General features: G+C 38.4%; 1 protein-coding gene across 2 annotated transcripts in view; it reads right to left on the bottom strand.

The window, feature by feature from the left end:
• The window catches only part of LOC106514630 (calpain-5), a 50,622-nt gene that overhangs the window by 19,885 nt on the left and 8,660 nt on the right, over window positions 1-22,077 (bottom strand). For both annotated transcript variants that reach the window (XM_014004006.1, XM_014004005.1), the window contains exons 13-16: window positions 19,530-19,661; window positions 18,457-18,580; window positions 18,160-18,335; window positions 6,819-6,992 (exon numbers count right to left, since the gene is read on the bottom strand). In XM_014004006.1, coding sequence (XP_013859460.1) covers window positions 6,819-6,992; window positions 18,160-18,335; window positions 18,457-18,580; window positions 19,530-19,661 — 606 coding nt within the window. The remainder of the gene's footprint in view (window positions 1-6,818; window positions 6,993-18,159; window positions 18,336-18,456; window positions 18,581-19,529; window positions 19,662-22,077) is intronic.

Genomic DNA, 22,077 nt, shown 5'->3' with positions numbered 1-22,077 from the left:
ATACGACCACAATCGCTCGTTTGCTGACTCTGCAAAGCCGAATGCTGCAAAAGCAAAACTTTTAATCAGAAGCAGGGGCCACTGCAGCGCTCCCTGGAGGCCTGAAGCCTCTGCAAGCATCCTCATCTCACCTTACATTCATGAGCCCTCTGTTTAATACAGTCACCTAAATAAATAAATAAATAAATAAATGAGGAGCAATGTTTGGTTGTTGTTCTGTCAAGGTGCTTGTACGTCTGAGTTAAATTATCGAGCGACATTTCTTCTCCCTGTCCGCAGCAGCATTGATCGCTGGGAGTCTGAGCAGCGGCGGGGGCTCCCTGTGGTGGCCTGCCGTCCACGGGTTGGTGCAGGTGGAAGAGTAATAGAGTATCGATCAGTCCTGCAGACACTGAAGCAATGTGAATATTGTGGCTGAGCCGAGCGCAGTCTAATCATATACTCTGCCAGTGAAGGCTTTTTGCCCCACTTCATATCCTCCTCAGCATCGTCCATGAGTTWGGCTCAGAGGCCCATCATCGGCCACACATGCAAACAAATGTCTTGGCAACATTAACCCAAAATACACTTTAAAATGTTTTAAAGTGCTTGTGACATCATTTAAAAAAATAKGAATTCATTTTTGGAAAGATAACATTGATAACATACTGCAAAACAAAATTTCATGCCRCTGAGATGAATGGTTGTTGAGATATTCACCTGTGAAATAAAAAGGAAGTGATGTCAAAGGGGAATGTCTGCATGTGAACAAAGCATTGCTACAATATCTGACAACTCTAACTGTAGAGAATCTGATGTTTCTTTACATTATTTTTGAGTGATTATCAGAGATATGAAGAGTTAGAGTTCAAATATTGTTTCAATAAACAGAGAGCAGTGAGTTTTTCTTAAAGAGTTCCCCTTTGATGTCACGTCCTGTTTCACTTTGGCTGGGCAAAGTCAGAGGAAAATATGCAGTTATGTGACAAAATGGATAAAATCATGCCAAATTTCTTAAATATAAAGATGTTTTCTTTGACTTTTTTGAATTTTGTATATGCATGTCACAGGCACTTTAAGGTTTGTGTTTTTCTACATTCAGACCAAGTAAAATGTTAAAAATATCAGGATATAAATTAAAAACTATACCTTAAAAAAGCACAACAGAAAAAAATGGAAACATTTAAACATTAATCCATTTACAATATAAAACAGAGTTAAAATGTGCTAGAGTAAACAATTTTTTTGGGGGTTTGTGTGTCAATACACCACCAGCGGGTTAGTGTATATAACTTAAAATAACCTCAAAATAAAGCTAGATTTGCAGGAAATTAGTTACAAGTTTATTATAAAAACACATAAACCCTATTAAACAATAAACAAACAGCCCAGNCCACTTCACCATCTGTGTCGCAGTTTCACGTCTCCAAAATGAGCGTACGCATGGGTCAAAGCTGGCGTGAGGCACCGCACATTTTCACGTCAAGTTTGTATTTTATAAATCACAACCTTGGCGTAAAAAGTGGCGTACGCAAGTTTCTGGGCTCAAATTGTGCATACGCCAGTTTTATAAATCCGACCCCAGACCTTAATCTAGTTGAGAATTTAAGATCAAAATAAAAGAAAAACATTTGAATTCTGACCTAAATGACAACAAATATTTTAATTTTTGAAATGTTAGACCTCAAAAATAATTTATTTGCTCTGAAAATATTGTTAGTATCGACAAATCTTGTTTTTCTCTTAATCTCTCTATTTTGACATTYCATTACTACAAATTTTACTTCTTACATTATCTTTTTTAAACTTTTTTTAATTTGTATTCTTCATTTACATCCTTTTACAGTCCTTAAGCATGAAAGATACTTGAATTCATCATTAGTACACTCAGATTRTTAGTGCAAAACCTGCTTAACTAGTACTTTAAATTATTGACGTTTGTGTTACTGTACACGTTAGAGCAAAAATTGATCAAGAGAATAAAATCTGTTTTAATATATGACAAATACTGAACAGAGTCTAAAAGTTCAGCACTTTATGAGACAATACTTTATTTTATATTAAATACAGCAACAAATCCTAAATATTAAAACCCAATTAATTGTGACYGTCAAGTGTCTGAAGCACCTGAATATTCAACCTTAACGCTCAAAAATGCACTTTAGAGCAGCTCCGCATGTCGAGTGTTCAGTATTTAAAATGAACTTTTGCCAGAACCTTCATTAAATTTTAATGGTTCTGAACATTTATTCTCTCAGAGCCACTCTTCCCCTAAGTAGTTTAATGTCTAACTTCATTATCATGCATTCTCCTCTGAATAAAACAGTGCATCACAAATGAGCTTTCAGTGCCCGTTGGGGAGAAGAGAGAACCAGTTCAGGATGTGTTTATTGTTTTACTGCTTCGGTACCGGCAAGTTAAAGAGTCCATATTATTCTAGATTACAGGTTCATGATGTYATTTTGAGGGTCAACAGGTTTTCTTTGATTTACTGTTTTCCACACTAACACAAAGACCTGTCTGTTGCTAATTTAAAAAAGGACATCTMATTTTTTTAGCCCTTAAATGTGTTTTGTTGTGTCTCAGAAGTTCAGAAAAGCTTAATTTAGTCTCTCCTCGTTCTGTGTAGATATCTTTATATTTTGTTTGGGTCAACCCGTTCAATTTTCTCTATTTTCTTTTGAACAAAATGTCATAATTTTTGCTGCAGAACTGCTAAACAAGGTCATGAACTTCCAGCTAACCAATTTTGTTAATCTGATGTTCTSTAGGTTCATCATCTTTATTCTCCTCTGACTCTGGCTCCAACATGTAAGGCTAGATGGACAAGTCTTCTYTTGTTGACATCTTTTAATTTATTTGTAAATAAAAGGTTTCTACACTGCTATATAGTCRTATCTCTGCAATCAAACTACAAAAATGGCCAAGCTGGGTGGAGTGGACAATGATCATYAGGAGTGAGACCTGGAGGGGGYGGGGTTTGAAGTGACAGCACCAAAACGAGTTGATCTGAGACMSAGCTAAGAAAAGGGGCAGGGCTTGTGGAGCTACAATAACCAGGAACTCAGACAAAAGTCTTGCAGTTAAACTTTATAKAGACCCCCAAYTGAATGGTTTAAATGTTAAAAAGAAAGATTTAAAAGCAGGATTCGTCTCGTTTAAGGCATTAGTGGGATGGTCAAAAATGTAGCAACAATATACAAAACCTTCTGTTATATTATGTGTATTAATGTTTAAATAAGTCTCTTTCATGCAAAATGTCCTTCCAGTCATTTAACTTCGAAGTCCAGCAACATAAAAATGGATTACCATGTAGAAAAATCTAAATGGTCAAAAGATCGTAGTTTGAGTTATTTTCCAACACTTAAATTTGTAAAACTTATTTAAAAAAACTGATTTGAACTCATGCACCTCTTCAACTTATCAGATTGGATTGTTAGAAAAGACCAAGTCTCAGTCCACATAAGATTTTAAGCTTACATAAACACCACTGACAGATTTTTACAGTTGTAACCCACTCAGTGAGTGGGCAAACCAGCTCCTCTACAGACAATAAAGACGTTTCCATCTTTTCTGCAGAACAACCACTTTTTCTACTAAACATGGTCTCAGAATCCAGAAGCTCAACAGGGTCGGAACCAAAAAGGGATGATTGTGATCGTTTTTGTTGTTGATTTAAGTAGCAGTGACATCTGTAGCATTCATGCTTTTATTTTGAAATGCAGCCACATCAACAGCTTGCAGCTGCTGGATGATAAAAATATTCATTAAATGTATTAACGTTTATTCACTGAGTTTGGAAACAATTAAAAAATGCCTTGAGCGAGACATTTTCCTTGATAGCTGTTGAACTTTAAATGTGTTTGTTTAAATATAGGCTAATGTATGAAATAACCACAAATAGAAAAGGTTTCCTCTTTTAAATGACGTCAAGAAATCCTCACATGCTAAAAATAGGATTCAGACCAACAAATCACAACACATCTCTGGAACCGCTCATGATATCAGGGTGATCCCAGTAACAAAACATAGCTTAAGACTCAGGAATCTGAATGATTAGTTGAGCTTGACCAAATCAGACTTWATCCTGGGTTCAATTATCAAGGTTAACTGGATTTGATTTTCATGTGTGAACCAAGATAACCATTTCCAACCATGGGAACAATAATACTAAAAAGCTGCACCAGAACCAACAGGTTAATCACAAATAAATCAAAAATKTTCATTGTTTGTTATTCTCCAAAATAAAAATAACTTAATAATTGTTAAGTTAAAAGGCAAAGTCAGCAACTCTGGGCTTCCTGTCCATGTGCTTCTTCAAACAAATCCCAAAATAAATAATTTGAAATCRTCCTCTTCAGGGTTTCCAACCTCCCTGACACAAAAATGATGACACAAATCATGTCCTGGGTGAGAACGAAAAAGGATGCGCCTCCTGCTCGCCCTCTCTTCTTCCAGCTTTACGTCTGCATGACTGGCATCGGCACGGACCAAAACATGTAATCTGCATGACCCAGTTTCCATGGCAATGCACGCTGGCTGTCACTGCGGTGGCACATGGGCAGAAGGAGGTTACACCATCCAGAATGGCAGACTGCTGGGTGAGAGGGATAACAGTAGCCTGAGTAAATCCTGAGGCCCTGCGTCTCCAATCATCCGCAGCCCAAATACATCATACATCACCGGCTTATACGAGGAGACTTCCACACAAGGAGATGAGAGAGGAGTGCAGCGGAGCAATCACTGATTACTGCTGATGTTAGAGTGGAACTATAAATGATTTGTCATACTGTAGGGTTATTAATCTCAAACTCTGCAGGCACTCATATCAGATGCATTTTCAGGATTTTGAAAGAAACAAAAAAAAAAAGGAAAAAAAATCACCTTTTGACTTAGGACAGAGATTCTTTTATAAAACTGTACTCAAATGTATTATGTCAGATTTGTTGGGAGATAATTCTTTGTGTTTAGGGTTAAACAGAGCATCTTCTTCAACAGAAAAAAAATGTTTCACAGCTTTCTGCTGTAATGCTTGCACAAACAAACAAGCTACAGCAAACAATAATTCTGCATTTGGGATCAATACACCTGCTTTATGGATTAGTTTCAGCTAATGCTTTAGTTTTACAGACATCCATACAGCTGAACCAAAGCTAAAAAGCTCTGATACATTCGGATTTGTCAGAAACTGCTTAGATAAGATAGATAAGATGAAAGTATTTAGGTATGTTTTTATACGTGGAATTTATACTTCCTGTGGACATTTATAATTTCAGTAGAGAAGCTCACTGTTTAAAAGCAGAAGCATAGAGATACACTGGCCCGTGCTCCCCAGTGTCAGGTTTGTTTGGGACATGTACAGGTGCAAACAGACTAATCACCGACTACTGTCACATGTTGGCTGTAACGTTTCTCTGTTCTACYAAAACATGTTTGTGAAGAATAAAACATCTAATTATTTGAAAAATTGTCTTGCGTATATTACATTTCTCACTTAAGCCTGTTGCAATTTTCTTACTGACAAAGCATTCTGGGGCTGATGATGATGATGATGGGATGCAGTTGAGACTAAAACAAAATGAGTCAAGGCTAAAAAKCTACAACGTAACAATAAAGTTATATTTTGTGTTAATTTCTATGTGCAAAATATATTGGTTAAAATGATCAAATACGATGTTTAGAAAATTAGCTCTAGAGCTAATTCTATAAATATTAGCTCGGGAGCTAGCACTATATTTATTTGCTCATGTGCTAATGCCATATACAGTATACTGTATATTAGCTTGTGAGCTAACACTATATTTATTAGCTTGGGGACCAAGGTTATGTTTATTAGCTCATGAGCTAATACCATATACTGTATATTAGCTTGTGAGCTAACGCCATATAATTTTTAGCTTGGGAGCTACTGCCATATTTATCATCTCTGGAGCTAACATCAAAGCTAAAAGACTAAAGGGCTCGACACACGGGCAGCGACAAACTACAGCGATTGACAGCTGTCATCGCAGCCAGGGTGAAACCCGACACACGGGACGCGATAGCGATCGCAGCGTTGCGAATCGCGCTCTCAGGTCGCTTGTCTTCACAAAATTTGATTGGTTCTTGACTCGGACAGCGGGTGTGCATTACGGACGTGTAAACTATACAAATCTTGTGATGCTAATGATATTGAAAAACAAACACACATCAAGATACAGTTTTATGAGGAAAACTTACCATAAACTTCACCCTGGTGCCAATAAATTCCCACAAAGCTTTTTAGTAATCACTTGGTGAAAGTGTTAGCTAACGGCAGTGTGTAGCATACTCTCCGCTCATTGGTCAGTCAATGAAACCCTCACTGATTGGTTGTACGCTAAGCGACAGAGACAAAAGTTGAACATTTTTTAACTTTCATATGTCGTGTCGCAAGCTCGCGTGTGCACGTCTACGTGTACGACCGCGAAATTTCACATGCACTATTTTCGCTGGTCGCTTAGCTGGAGGAGGGCAAGCGATTGTCGCCTCACCGCACAGGCTCCATAGGAAATGAATGGAGAGCAAGCGACGTCGCCTCCCGTGTGTCGAGCCCTTAAAGCTGTGGTGAGCCTTTCATAAAACAGCTCTGTGGTCTTCAATCTTCATTTTCATAGCAGCTGTATTTGCCCTTTACCCAGAATGCATTGCGGCATACATAATGTCCTTGTGACAATACATTCATTTAATTTATAAAAACTACACAGCCTACAGTACCTTTGTCTCATTTTGATAGTTGAAGTTAATGTTTATCAAAAAAGGTCAAAAATCCCTTTAAAAAAGTTTCAACTAGAACTCCTAAAGCAAACAAAGCAACTTACCCGAGGTCTCTTCCAGATGACACGTCCGATCCTGTTGCCCTGGTAAAAGAGAGAGTCGTCGGTGGCGGGGAAGCGGGGGTCCTCAAACAGGAGGCCACTCTGCAGACACTGCCTCTTCAGGGTGGAGTACTGCTGCCCCTCAAAGGCCTTCACGGAACTGAACATCCTGCAGCCCTGGAATCAAAAAACACATCCCAGGTGAGGAGAAGAAACACCCATTATTCATGCTCATACATTCTTCAAACTGTTTACAAACTTCTGATCAAACATTTTAAAACCACATATTCAGTGCGTCATCGCCCCTCCTCAGCTCAGACACACGCACCCTTCAGACTGACAGCAGAATCCAGTGAGCTGAAATACCTGAACAGCCGATGTGTGCTGCTACCCGAGCACAGCCTGGATCCACTGGGTTCAAATGATTAATCTGTCAGTTCACTGATATCCTCCGGGGCCTCATTATCGCTGCCATGCATTGAAGGAGCTACGCACACATTGATCAGCTCGGGGGGCACGCAGAGGGACCGGTGGGCCAGGATGGAGCTATGGCGGAGACGATCAATACTGAGGCGTTGGCTAAATGACAAATCTTTCTACTGACCAGAGTGCTTCCAGCAGACCAGCAGAGATGATAATCGCACACTGAACTGCTTGTTGCTCATTTTATCGACATTTTATTCATTTATACATCAATAAAGTTCTTTTCTTGTCTGTTAGACAAAAAACAACAAAGAAAAGCACTTTACTGCATTCATGGTTAAAATGATGGCTCTCTTTTGTTTGATCATTTGTTCATCATTTTTAACTTCACTGAACCAAGTCATCAGTAAACAGGCAACATTTTGGAATGGTAATGACAATCATGGTTATTTTCTGTAACAGTAAAGCTACACCCATTACCGTTTTAAAACTTTAAAAGAAGGAGCAGAGACATCCAGAGTATCGGACTTTATAACCAGAGKCCACAGTTCCTTCCTCATGTGCTACCAAACATTGGCGCTCGTATCTTTTATGCATGAACACGATCTTTGTGTTTGACTCCGTGTTTAATGAGCGCCGCGCTCCTGCAGCGAGGCAGGGGAGACCTGCTCAGATGATAATGTGGGAAGACTCGTTCCTTCACAGCGTTTCCAAAAACTCCTCTCAGACCTCAGATGAAACGTTCTGTGATGCAGTTTGTGTCAGTCATGCTGAGAACAGAGGYGGACCGATGCAGACGAATCTCATTTACAGCTGCCAACCTCCGGCTTCTGAATACATTCACTGGTTGTAAAGAAAACCATGTTCTAATACAGATGGAAAGTGTTCAACCAGCCTGACTACACGGCTTGATTCTGAAGTATTCAGAAAAACCACGAAACCACAATACAAACTCTGGAAAAACATAGAAAATTACGTCTTTTAGAACAGATTATTTTTGCTTTTTTTATGGAAAAAAATATACATAAATATGCCAAAACTGTTTTTCTAGCATTTTAAACCAATATGTTTTTATTGATCATAGTAATCAGTTAGTATCGTTTTAAGCTACAGCTGCATAATACATCGTTAGAGCATCGTCATGCCCATGTATGTGTGGACAGTCTCACTGCAGGTCCTGCAATGTTGGAGGCAAATTAAATCAATGTGTTATCTAGGGACTAAACCATAAGTCTCTGCACTAAAAGGTCACGTGTTACAGCTTTTATTTTGATGGGTTTATACCAAAAGTGGGCAGCTTCGTGTCAAAAAAAAGCTAAAACTTTCATTTTGTTGTGAAAATTCTGGGACAATAACAGCAACGTTTTTTCAGTGAAGTGATGTCGGTGAATTCTTGAGCTGTGGAGGAAGATGAGTAAATTCACAGAGAACCGGAGGAAAGGAGGTCAAATACAGTTATTTTAAAGCGTGACGGAAACAGAAGGTAAGATGGACACGGAGATGACACATTATGTGAAAAACACCAATTCATGTTTGCAGACAATAGATGGAAAAGTCCTCAGGTCCCAGCACAATAAAAAATACAAACAATTTTCAAATAGACTAAAACATGGAGATGACGGCGGTGGCGGCAGATGTATGTAGCTGTGCAGTATCGCTGCAGGAAAATACATCCCATTTGGCTTTACAGGCATCTGCAGGTCTGTTTTTGACCAAATTTACCTCAGCTTTAGTGTTGCTGTTACTCTGTATGCTACATAAACGGAAGATCAAAGACGCAAATGACGGACATCATTTTCGAAAAACAACAGCACACAAGCGTCCTATGGCGTGTATACAAGCATCGACCATAACTTATCCTAACTTTGGTAAATATCATCTACCTTGCCGGTTGGGCTGGTTTCTCCGGCTTGCTGCTGTTGCGGCGTGCCTCGGTGGAGTGGCGGATGTGGGTGGAGTCCCTCGGCCCTCGGATTGTCCCTCGTGTTTGGACGGAGCRCCTGGGGTGGACTTGCCGGCCTGGACGTGTGGAGGTGGGAGCCGGGACGGAGCGACTAGGCTGGCAGGTGAGGCGTACCAGCTTCCCTGTTGCCTATTTGAATCAGTATTGGCTGTGCCGTTTTTCGGTTGGGGATCAAACTGGAGCTACTGGTTTTGGTGAGCATGCTCGTGTCCGGCATGGTGGGAACCATGTTATTCAAGCCTTGAAGTGTGCGCCATTCAGCGAAGAAAAGAACAGCAAGCTACTGACTGGCTTCAGAACCTCACCTGATCAGGTAGTAATTTGGGCCTATGTTACTGTTTTTCATCAGTGGACAAAAGACATTAGTGCTAAAGGCACGGATATAACAGACTCTGTTTTAACCAGTCGGAAACAACATTTAAGACTTCTGTTTAATATTCTTTTAGTCATTGGAAATATTGAACTTAATCCAGGTCCAGTTAAAAATGTTTTTATGTCCACTTTTTTATATTTTATGGGATTTTTTACATATGTTTTTAATAATTATCTTGACCTGGGTTTGTGCACAGGTGTATMTTATATAAATCCAACTCAATTACAGTCTACACAGGGATTTATCTATTATATCCTGAAAAGGTTAGACAACCTCCTGTTATGTCAGGTCTGAACACTTCATCAGTAAGAAAGCAAAAGAGATTTTCCTATCTAAAAAAAAAAGTCCAGGGACGCTAAATCAACGAGGTAAAATTAGAGGCTTTAAAATCTGTCATTTAAATATGAGAAGTCTTGTACCTAAACTGGATGAATTCAAAGTAATACTTGCTCAGACACAAGCACATGTTATGGCTATATCAGAATCATGGCTGACTCCTGCTATACAAATTCGTTTCTTTCAGTTGAAAATTATTCATTGTATCGTAGAGACCGTACTGATAGGCTTGGAGGTGGTGTTGCASTTTATGTTCACAAGAAATACTCACATTCTATAATAGAATTGTCAACTGAGTCTGAATCTCTGCAATTAGAAATCAAGCTTACAAATCACCTTTCAGTAACGGTTGTTGTTACATATAAACCTCCAAGTGTTAATTCAGCTAAATATTTAGCGCAGCTGACTGACATTATAAAAGGCATAAAATCAAGAGTTTGTGACTCTTGGTGATATCAATATGAATTGGGCTGATAAAACTTCCAAAGGCCTGAAAGCAATGTCTATAAACTCAGGGCTTCAACAGTTAAAGTACCAACAAGATTTGGCAAGACAYGCAATTCCATTTTGGATCTTATTTTCACAAATCGATCCTCCATATATGGCATATCTGRAGTTATAAATACTTCAATCTCGGATCATTCATTTATTTATGTCATTAGAAAAAACCTTAAGAAACCTACAGGTCATGTGCATAATTTCATTAAAAGGAATCCAAAATCAAAGTTAGCCATGTTTCATGCTGAGATTGAGAATACTAACTGGAATGAGGGTATTTCTCTGTCAAATCCAAATCGCATTTTGTCCAATTTTTATGATAAATTGGAGACAATACAGGAAAAATATGTTTCAACTTGTAAAGTTCCAGTCTGGAAAAATAAAATTCCATGGTTGAATGCCTTTATAATACACCTCCTAAAGTTGAAAGCTTCTTCAATGAAAACTTACAGAATATCAAAAACTTCTGAAAATCGGTCTTGTTTAAACAGTTACCGAAATAAATGTGTTGCTGAATTACGCAAAACCAAACAACAATATTTTAAAAATCAAATTATTTCAGCCAGTAAGAATCCAAAAATATTATGGGAAACAATTAAGTCAGTGACAGGTGAAAGTAACAATAAAACATTTAATAACAATTCACAAATCTCAATAAATAGACTTCTTGTTTCTGATTATGAAAAAATTGCTAACTTATTTAATGAATATTTTTTTTCTTCAGTAAGGACATCATTACCGGGACAAGCTAATAGTTCAAAGTTATTTAAACATCCTGACACTTCAAAGCAATTTTCATTTTGAAATGGTGAGACACCACATCAAAAAGACATCAGTAGTAGCCTGAAGTCTGACTGCAGTACTATTAAAAAAGCATTAGCCTAAAGGCTTCAAGAAAGAAAATCCAACTCTTTGAGAGGAAAAGTGATTTAATGAATCCTAACATGTTTGTCAATCAGGTGTCACTAAACTAAAAGGAAAGCACAGCTCTATTAATTTGCTGCACAATGTGCCCAACTAATAAATAAAACTCTTTGCATTGAACTARAAACAGGAGTGTTTAGTTGAAGTGTCCTTCTGAAGAAGGTCTACATGTGGTGATCTCCAAAAACACCAAGTCTATGTTGTTGTTGGCATCAACTCCAGCTTTTAGTCTGCTCAAACTTTGACCTTAATTAAGCAAAACAAAGTCTGGTTCAGGGGAATAATAAGCCAGCTGACTCTTGAGCAAGTGATAAAAGTAAATTCCTGAGGGAACTGCGAGGTTGCAGTTGGAAGCTACATTGGCCAGATGGCCACGATGAGAAAAACCATGCTGTCATCTGGCCAAGGTGGAGAGCCAACAGCATCACCTGCAGAGCATGAATCCTGAAAATCTACTGGGCTTTGGGACTTTAATATAAACAGAAAAATCTGCTATGAAAGAAAATGAGCATACATCAAAAAATACCTATCACCCATGGCAGAGTTTTCATCAAAGATCTGACTTTATCTGTTAGCATTGCAGCTCTTAGCTGCTATCACACCAAACTTTAGCTTTAATTCTGTAAAAATGACCATAAAGCCATTTTTGTGTTTGCTAAGATAAAATGTGTGACAACCTTATTAAAATCAGGCTGAATCTAGAAGTTTATCATTTGTAGATCTACATCAAGCTATTACTTTGAGAGAAACCTAGTGATTCATAAAATATTTTGCTAAAATTTGGGGCAGATTATATTAAAACTGATAGTTTCAGATGAGCAGTTATAATCTAAAGAACCTTCATGTGTACAAACATTTAATTACCCGGTATTAACACAAAGCATCAGGCTAAACAGCAGCAGTTTTTAGGAAATTATAACGTACTAAACCAGCTGGTATGAAACAGCACAGAGAAAGAAAAAGTGAAATATTTATTGCTTTTATCTCTATTTGTTTCTCTATAAAAAGACTTTTGCTGAGGCTAAAGACAAGGAAGTTTTTATGATAAGCCAATTAGATTTTACTCTTTAAAAAAACTATATTTGATTTATTTTTGTATGATTCCTTGCATTTATTTATTTAATAACAATTGTTTGTAAATCCTTTAAACTGTCCAACATTTAGGAACATCAAATTCTTGTTAATTACTATACACTACATTTAAAACAGATTTAGTGAAAACAACCATCTGAGTGTAGCTTTAGGGCTCAACAACTCACTTCAGGGCCATGGACGGTTCACAGTTAAATCTGATTTAAATCACAACCACACTAAAAACAAGAACAAATATCAGATTGAGCATTAAGACCTGCAGGRTGAATGTAACATTTGTTGCCTCTAAGTCTGCTGAGCTCTCAGACAAGTTTATGATCTGTGGTGAAACTGAAGCACMTAAACATGTGGCTGAACATGAGCAAACAAATGGTCTTTGCTTCAATTGTCAACACCTGACGTCAACGATGGTCTCATTTAACAGGTGTTAACTGGTACTGGCAGAAGTGTGACTTAGTGGTGATAATGGTGCAATGGTATCATTTTTGACACAAGACTGCTACACTAATGTGGCGCTAACAGTGGCAGACGTATCATGGTTCAACACCTCATCTCCCTGAATGAAAATATTACCTCCAATATTTGTGTTTTTGCTTCTTRCCTCAAATCAAAACCTAAATTTTTGAAAGCTTTTCTTACAAAGATTACTTGCATTAGCTTATGAGTTTATGGTGACTGGCGAGTCTTTAAATAACATTTTGTGAGCAGCACAACCACGAAGTATCACAGTTTTTAGATAAATAATACTTCAAGAGTCTCACTGCAGTGTCACTTGTTTCACACCAATCCTCCAAACTAGAGCTGCACGATATGCTGTTTGAGCAATGCACGTGTGTGCAAACGTCACACTGCAGGTCCTGTAATGTAGGAGGCAAATTAAATCAACGTGTCATCTAGAGACGGTCGTGTCGTACGGCTTTTATTTTGACGGGTTGCTTCAGAAAGCGGGCGGCTTCATGTCAAAGGAAGCTCAAACTTTTATTTTGTTGTGAAACTTCTGGGACAATAGTGGCAACGTTTTTCAGAGAAGTGTCGGATATTTCTCCAACTGTGGAGGAAGATGACAAGGATCTTGACAAAAATGAGGAAAATGAGCAGAAAAATGGAGGAAAAGTGGTAAAATACAGTTTAAGTAATGAAAACAAACTAAGCCAGAGAGGCAACACATTAATTGATAAAACACAATTCAAGTTTGCAGATGATAGAATGTAGTAAAATAAAAGATGACTCAACTATGGGGAAAAAAAACATACACGTAACCTGAAGGTTCATCGTCAACAAGATAGTATTATTCAAGTCATTTGTTTAAAACTCTTGGATATTTTTTATATCCCAAGTTTAGAAAAAAATCGCAAAGTCAGTTTTTCCAAATATTGTGCCGCCCTACATTAAAACTCATTTTAGCTTGTGATTTTGTCTGTTTGGTATCACAAGTGTCACAATGCTAACTGCAACAACAAAATCTTTGCCAGTGACAGTTTCAAAGCACCTGACAAACTAACCAGGTGTGCCCAGAAGAGGTAACATTGAGAAAGCAGTACTGGGGATTCCTGAACCACTGAGCTGTCTGAGCCACTCTGCAGTGGAAAATGCAGCCTGAGCAGCACCATGGACAGCTCCTGCAAGGCCACACTCAGGATTTGAGGGCTCAGATGCAACACATGTACAGTACATCTCTAAATGACATGAAGGCAAAAACACAAAACTTCCAGCTCATACTGTCAGGACAAACTATTAAAAAGCCCCATTTCTCATTCTGTATTAACTTCTTAAATAATTAAGTTGTATTTTATTAATAACTGTTTTCAAAAGCGTTTATTTCCACCTGTCAGGAGAAGTAACACTAGACAATGATATAAATGATGCGAGTACGCATTCATGGCTCTCTTGGCACATTACAGAGAGAGCCTGTTGCTTTAAAGGTTTTATTTTGGGCACATGTTGTTGCTCAAGACTTAAGGCTACTTTCTGAAGTGACAGCTGATGTACAAAGAGTGCAAAGGACCAAATCTGTTTGTTTTAAACAAAGAGCAGGGATAAATGAATGCAAGCAGTGCAGGTAAGCTGCTGAATATGCAAAAATCAAAGTCCACTTCATGAATACTGTATGCTACATAATCAATGAGAAAGAACAAAAGAAAGAGGTTCTTTATACTTTTGAGTCACTGTGACTTGTTGTCAAGAAAAGCATATTTTCCCCTGCAACGAACAATGATGCACACAAGTGATGCCCACAGCAGGAAGCAGCTGACTGTGGCAACACTCTGGTCAGAAATCAGAGACGAGTGTGTTCGCGTGTTGGCGGCAGTGGGGGAGTGACTGATTGAGTCTGCTGCTGCTGACAGACTGATTACACTCAGAAGTGAACCAGGAGCAGTAATGCACCAGTATACCACAGACAGAATGGGGGAGGGAGGGGTGCGCCAAACCATCCCTCATCCAACCACCACCGCCGCCACTGCCCCGCTCTCCCCTGCATCAAGGAGGAGGGCTATCCCAGCTCCCCATCCTCCCAGCATCGTGATCTCCCCTCTGCAGTATCTCCTGATGCCAGCTGCGATGGGCTTGGCCCTGACAGATGACACTCAGGTCCACTCAGGCTGCTTCTGTAAACCCCACCACAACGTTGTTCATGTGTTTAAATAACAGGGCTACACTATTTTCTAGCTGATTGACAGTAAAAAGTCGAATTACGTTTTTATTGAGTCATTTTAAACTTATTTTTCTTCATTTAGGGAGTGAAAATTTAGTATTAGATATTTATTTCTGAAATGTGTAAACAAAATCTGAATGTTAAAATGTATTTTTGTGTCATTTTTAAAAGTTACCCCTATAAAATTTCCTGAAACTCTTCCTTTTAAAAACATTATATATGACAGCAAACAAAACTAGGACTTAAAATGAGCATAAACTGTTAATCTGATTTCATTCCTTTMTTGGTGCTGTGCAGAACAGCACACCTCTGATATTATTTATCCACAATACTGCATGCACATGACTACAGACTTCAACCCATGGAACCATCAACCCGTGGAAATTCCCACTTTGAGCAAAAGAAGGCAAAACTTGGAAATCATTTACTTTCCACCAAAATGAGCAGGCGTAGTTATCAATTCAGATTATTCTCCTCCTGAACTGGACATGAGATGTGGCCCTTAGAATCGTGGATTTGTTTATGCTGAGAATTAGGGAAGCCAAATCTGAAATATTCCAACGAGCTGCAGTGAAACCACCACAGTGACACAAACAGTAAAAAGCCTATGGCATAGAATACACAAAACAGGCAGAACATCACACAAAATAAAGGCAATAAAGAAAGGGCTAGCAGCAGCTCTAATATCACAGATCTACAATACATGCCGCTTTTTTTTCTTTTTTGCGCAACGTAGCGCACAGCCAGCATTCACACCGGTGCAGTTCGGTGATTTATTGGTTTCTTCCAACCTTAATCCACATTAAGTCTTAACAACCATGTGCAAAACCCATATAATTCAGGCTAAAAATGGTAAGTTAGTAACGCATCTCCTGAGATTTAGCAAGCCGTTTCGTGCGGCTCGCTGACCGCCGCCTCTCCATCCCCAGCATCCCCCCGAAACAACAGCACCTGCCTGCCCGGGAAAAGCAGCATCCATCGTTTGCAGTCAGCGGTTACCTGGACCGAGGCCTCTCCCGCGGCAACGTGGGTCTCTCTCGGGTCCTCCTCCTGGGACGGGGGGAGGGAGAGAGGGGCGGGGGGGGTCCAACCGGTCCGACTCCCTCTCTCACTCTCGGGGGCTGCTGGGATTCCTCACCACGCTCTCCCTGGTCCGCTGACGGAGCTCCTCTCGCATCTCCAGGGTCAAGTCCCCGCGCTGCAACCGGAAGTCAGTTTGTGCCGATTTCAAAATAAGTAACATTGAATTTATAACTCCTAAATTATTTATATTAGCACTGGTGCGATGCAGAAGACGTAAAAAACAGAAATAAACCACGTATAAAACAGCTTCTGCTGAATAAAAGTCTTTACAATTAAGTTTGTAACAACACTGCTGATTCTGTGATTGATGTGCCAAATAGATCAGACCTAAAGTTTTTTTTATTAATGTTCATTTTTTTACTTTACATCATATACAAAACAACTAATAAAATAGCATACAACACTTATCCAACATGTATTTGCAGAAAAAAAACTGCAGGAAAATTAAAGATGTAGCATAACTTAGCTTAGCTGACCTGTTAGCAGCAGCATATGGTCTGTGGCAGCAGCAGCTAATAGCTTATTATTTCCTTCAAACACAGAAGGTAACAGCTAAAACGCTATCAAATTTGAGTAAATGCTTTGATTACATATTTCTAAACGTTTACAATACGACATTGCTTTTAAATTACTCAAAAAAGACTAAAATACACTTAAACTAAATTAGGCTTTTTTTAAAAATGGCGTCTATCGTCACTTCACTAATGATTTTTCACCTTGAACATTAAAAAAGAAAACTAAATAGTTAAAGATGAGTAGCAAACCTGTAGCCAACGTGAAGCAAACGTAGAAAATTTACACATTTTTTAACTCTTCTGCGGTGGATTTGAAGGTATATAAAGGAAGTTTTGTGTGTCTTTTACATGAGCTTGATGGCTGCCCTCTCTCTGCGAGGAAGAAGCGCGCGCGGGGGGCGGGGTGTTTGGGGTGCTCATTGCGCATGCGCTAATCTCACAGGCCTACTCTAATGCCCTTTGCCACAAATAAGAGGATACAATATGTTGTAATTAAAAATATATCTATCTACCTAATTACAGGATTTACATGCTATATCTCCATCTGTATGTAATACAGTATCGGAGAGCACAGAACTGAAAATGAAGAAATTTAGATTATTTGATTCAAACNCTGTCAGAGATCCAGAAAAGAAAATCTGTCATTTTTATCAGCATCAGCTGTGGAATAAAATGAGCAGCTAAAAGTATAAACAACTGTGTTAAATCATTTTCATTTATTCAGAAGACACACCGTCGCGCACCGTTTAAGAGTTAAATTAAAAGGCTTTCCAATGATATAAGATTTATTACCAAGAAGCACTGTTACAGCAAAGATATAATTTACCAAACAAACATTTCTTTATTTTTTGTGTTGTGTTTATAAATAGAAACACGTTTGTTTTAAATAAAAATATAAAATCGGGGTATGATTTAAAATTTCATCCTGAAAACTTATAAATCAAATAAAGAAAAAGAAAAATAACTAMGCATACAAAAATAGTTCTGAGTTTTTTCTTGCAAATTTATGACTTTTTGAGCTCAAAGAAATGTCTTATTTTTTTCTGAAAATCTCTGAAATTATTCACAAAATTTCAGATTTTTTTTGGTGGAGATTTACTCTTTTTTTAATCGATAAAATGGTTCTAATATGCCGTTGTATAAACGTGTTTCCATGTTTCAGAAGAACAAACATCACAAACAACAGCTTCCTGTCAATTACATTGGTCCAAAATAAAATTACCTCACTGCAGCGTTTTCACATGTAAACGTTGAGTTCTGATGATTCATTTTAATATTTGTTTAATCTGTCAAGCATAAAAAAAATAAACCTGAGAGATACATTTTTGCTCAAATATCTACTCTAATAAAATAAAAATAAAATAAACTAAAACTTGTTTCCTCGAGTCTCAACAATCAAATAAACTGGACATATTTGTCCAAACTGTGACGTCAGCTGCAGCATGTGAGAGTTTATTTTGTTTGTTGTTCGTGTTAAAACTCACGATGCCGTTGGACATGAGGTGATGCCAGTGGAGCTTCCTGCCGCTGTGGTTCTTCTTGTAAAAATCTTCAACCTCGGGGATCAGATCCTCCAGCTCCATGGGCAGAGAGACGAAAACCTTCTCGCTGCTCCTCGACCACGCTCCGGCGTTCAGGATCTTTATGTTGACGGAGTCGGCTGCCGGAGAGCAAAAAAACAAAAACAAACGGATTCCAGTTCAAAACACAAAAACAGCTGCCCACTGACATCTGTAAAAAGACACTAAATGAACCTGCAGAGGGTGAGGCATAGAGCTTACCTGGTAAAGCCAGCTTGTTGTGTTTGTGCATTTCTTTAAAAGACTGGTTGAGGTCCTCGGACACTTTGATGTCTTGAAACATCCGGGCCAACTTGTTGACATAATCAGCAGGCATTCCTACTTCCTGTAAGAACAAATTAAAGCTCGTGTCTTCTGGAGCTAATAACAGATGCTTTTAAATGTTAAAAGATTGCTAATCCATTCAGCACGAATCTCGTTCCACAATTTTTGTGCTATTTCAACAATTCATACATCAAGATGTTCAGCTCAATGCTGCCACAGGTGCTTTTTGGTATTTCAGCTACTTTTTCACCTATTTAGCTTTTTTGGCCACATTTTTCTAATTSAAAATGAAAGGCAGTGTCCTCAACAATATCCCCCAAACCCTTTAAAATGTTCATCAACCTTTACTGCACTTTACTCTAGTTCTGCTTCTTTCTGCTAATTTCAGCCTTCTTCTGATTCTTTTCTTTTTTTTAGCTATCAGCTATTCTTATGCTAATTTCAACTTTTTGGTGTTTCTACTTTTTCATGCAAATTTAAGCCCYTTTTTTTAGTTTTTAAGCTAGTTTTTGGCTGATTTCAGCAAACTATTATTTTCTATCTTCACGCTTTTGCTATAATTTCAGCTTCTTACTGCTGAATTCGACAAACATATGCTCTTTCTGCTTCTTTGTGCCAATTTCAGCCTTCTCCAACTCCTTTTTTTGCTGATTTTAGCTTTTTTTCTGCCATTTCAGCTATCTTTCTGCTATTCTTCTGCTAATTTAAACATTTTTTCCGTTTCTGCTTTTTTTATGCTAGTTTAAGCTGTTTTTTTATTTTTAAGCTACTTTTAGCAGATTTTTCCCCCCTAGTTCCAGCAAATGTCAGCTTTTCAGATCGAACTCACAATAACAGTTTTTTTATGAAACATTTTCATCTTCTTCAGCAGCTTTCAGATAAAATCTTTCAGCAGTAATATTCACAATGCATTTTCTCAGGAAAGGTAAATTTTCTATTTTGTTGTGATGTTTTGTGTGAGATTTGTCATCATTTATTCATCAGAGCATGAAATGAAATGTGTTTCGTACYCTGAGCCACTCCACCATGTTCTCCTCGATCTCGCTGTCGGCTGAGATGTCCAGGATGAGCCGTCGGGTCAGGTGGGCTTTGTGGTAGCGCATGAACACATCTTTGTTCTGCACGTACTTCAGCACTAAAAGCTACAAAAACAAACCAGATAATAATAATAATGATAATAATGATGATGATAATAATAATAATAATAATAATAATAATAATAATAATAATAATAATAATAATAATAATAATATCCAACCTGCAAGCTAGCTTTTTATTTTGGCTCATTAATTCACTAAAGCAAAACTTCTGATAAAATAAATACATGCAAAAATATTAAGCAATAACTATTAGTGAAGATAGTTAACAGCTTTCACATAAACAGATTCAATATACAATTAAAAACTGAGCTGCAGAATGAAAAGAAATGATGCGTTCTGAAAAGATAGTTGTTTTTGTTTTCAGCTAACTTGGCCAAAGCTCTGGCTCCACCTACAGTTGAGTTGAGTGGTGTAAGGAAAGACCAGTTTGTTTGTAGTTTCATGATAAGGTGCTGTTTATTTATTCATTCCATTATTCACATCTCACGTTACACTCTCTCATAGCTTGAATTGTAGTATTGTGTTAATACTGACCTCGGCCTCCTCTCACCAGAGACTGGAGAGGCCTGTTCCCAAACACAAACGGACCTCTCAGACTCCCGGTCCACCTCTCTGTCCCCGTGATCGTCAGTGGTAGAGGTGGTCRTGGGGGGGCTGTAATTATTATAGAAATGTGCTAAGTGACCCCACATCCTCACATTCACCTCAGGACAGAGACTCGATGGGGTCAGAGTTGTGGCTTCCTGTTTGGTTTAGTCTTTGTGTGTAATTTATACATCGTGAAAGTCCAGATTCAAGTGTTTGATCACTTTTACTGTAACGGTCATTTCCCAGCGGCGTCGGGCACCCCGCTGTGATAAATCCGAGTAGCCGGGTTTGTAGCAGCATCGCCTCCCAAGGAAAGATGGCAGCATTTAATTCAAGTGGTCTGTGTTCGATCCGGGCCGCAGGTGTTTTTCCTCGGCGTTTCCTGTCTGTCTCGTCAGACTTGTGCAAGAGGAGGAGTGTAGTATCGGTGGACGTGACGCAGAGCGGCATCGAAAGAAAAAAACACGGACATTTTTAACAGCCTCTCCCCCCTCCCTGATTTAAAAACAGCTTTGACCACTCGCTGCAGAATCCGCCGCTGCTTTGATATCAACAATATTTTTTGAAATCTTTATACAAGTTTTAAGGCAGGAAGATTTTTTTTAAATATGTCTCGCTCTTGAACTCATGTCTCCCTGCACAAGATTGGATTTTTTTTAAATCTTCTTCTTCAATAGAGGACGGGAAGCCTGGAATATTCTAGCGTCCATCAGGCCGGATCCACTGAAAGAGAAGTTAAAACAGGTCGTCCTGAAATGCCGAGCTATGCCATGTAGATGAAGGTGTTTATATCCGTCTCGTCCCGCTTTATGTACTTGTGATCTATCAGCCACTCGATCTGCTCCTTGATCATCTTTTTCTGTGGTAAAAACATGTTCTTTAGGATTTCCACCAGCTCCGTCTGCAGTTGAGCGTTGTTGATGCGCTTCCTCATCTTCATTATCTGGATTATGGCCTCCTGGAGGTTCATGAGGCAAAAACAATAATAATAATATTAACCGCAACAAAAAAGCAAGAGAAGAGGTGTATTCTGGGAGTTCCTGTCCCCACCTGCGTTCTGAGTATCCTGAGCTGGACGATGCCTTCGTTCTCCTCCTCTCTCATTCGCTCTGTGGTGAGCTGCAGACGGCCAATCAGGTTTATCTTCCCCCTTTTCTGAACCTTTGAGTTTTTTCTGTAAATTTGACAACAGGATTACTGCAGAGCTGTAGAACAAGATAAAAATACCCCAAGCATGAATCATTTCTTCCTATTTTCTCCAAATCAGGTAAGTTGTTTGAATGTTTCTACCGATAAAAAACAAACAAAAACAGGGGTTCCAATGCTGGTCCTGGAGGAACACCGCCCTGCAGGTTTTACTTGTTTCTCTGCTCCAACACACCTGGTTTGAATGAATGGATGATTAACAGGCTTCTGCAGAAACTGAAGAAGCAATTCAGTCACTAAAATCGGGTGGGTTGGAGAAGAGAAACAAGTAAAACCTGCAGGTTGAGACAATCACAAAAAATAAATGTTTTAGCTTCAGATGAGAAGATTAGAAATAATTAACCCTCCTGCTGTTCTTGGTTCAAAATTACCTTAAAAAACTATGTTTTAAAACAGACCCCGTGGGTCACTTTGACCTAAGAGCAGCAAAAAGTAAATCAAGAAGTTAATCTCAGTTAAACAAGGCGGCCAAAATTCAAAACTAAAAAATAAAAATGATTACAATTAAAAATATTAGCATTAACTTCTTATGTCTTACTGTCCATCAGCAACTTTTTCATTTATTATATCTTAGAAATCATTTTATCACAAAAAACATCAACAAAAATATAATAATTTTAAAAATAAGACGAGAATACAGAACATTTATTGAGAAAGTGAAGAT

Source organism: Austrofundulus limnaeus, unplaced genomic scaffold, assembly GCF_001266775.1.
Source record: "Austrofundulus limnaeus strain Quisiro unplaced genomic scaffold, Austrofundulus_limnaeus-1.0 Scaffold21, whole genome shotgun sequence".
NCBI lineage: Eukaryota > Metazoa > Chordata > Actinopteri > Cyprinodontiformes > Rivulidae > Austrofundulus > Austrofundulus limnaeus.
This window is presented reverse-complemented; position numbering and strand designations above follow the sequence as displayed.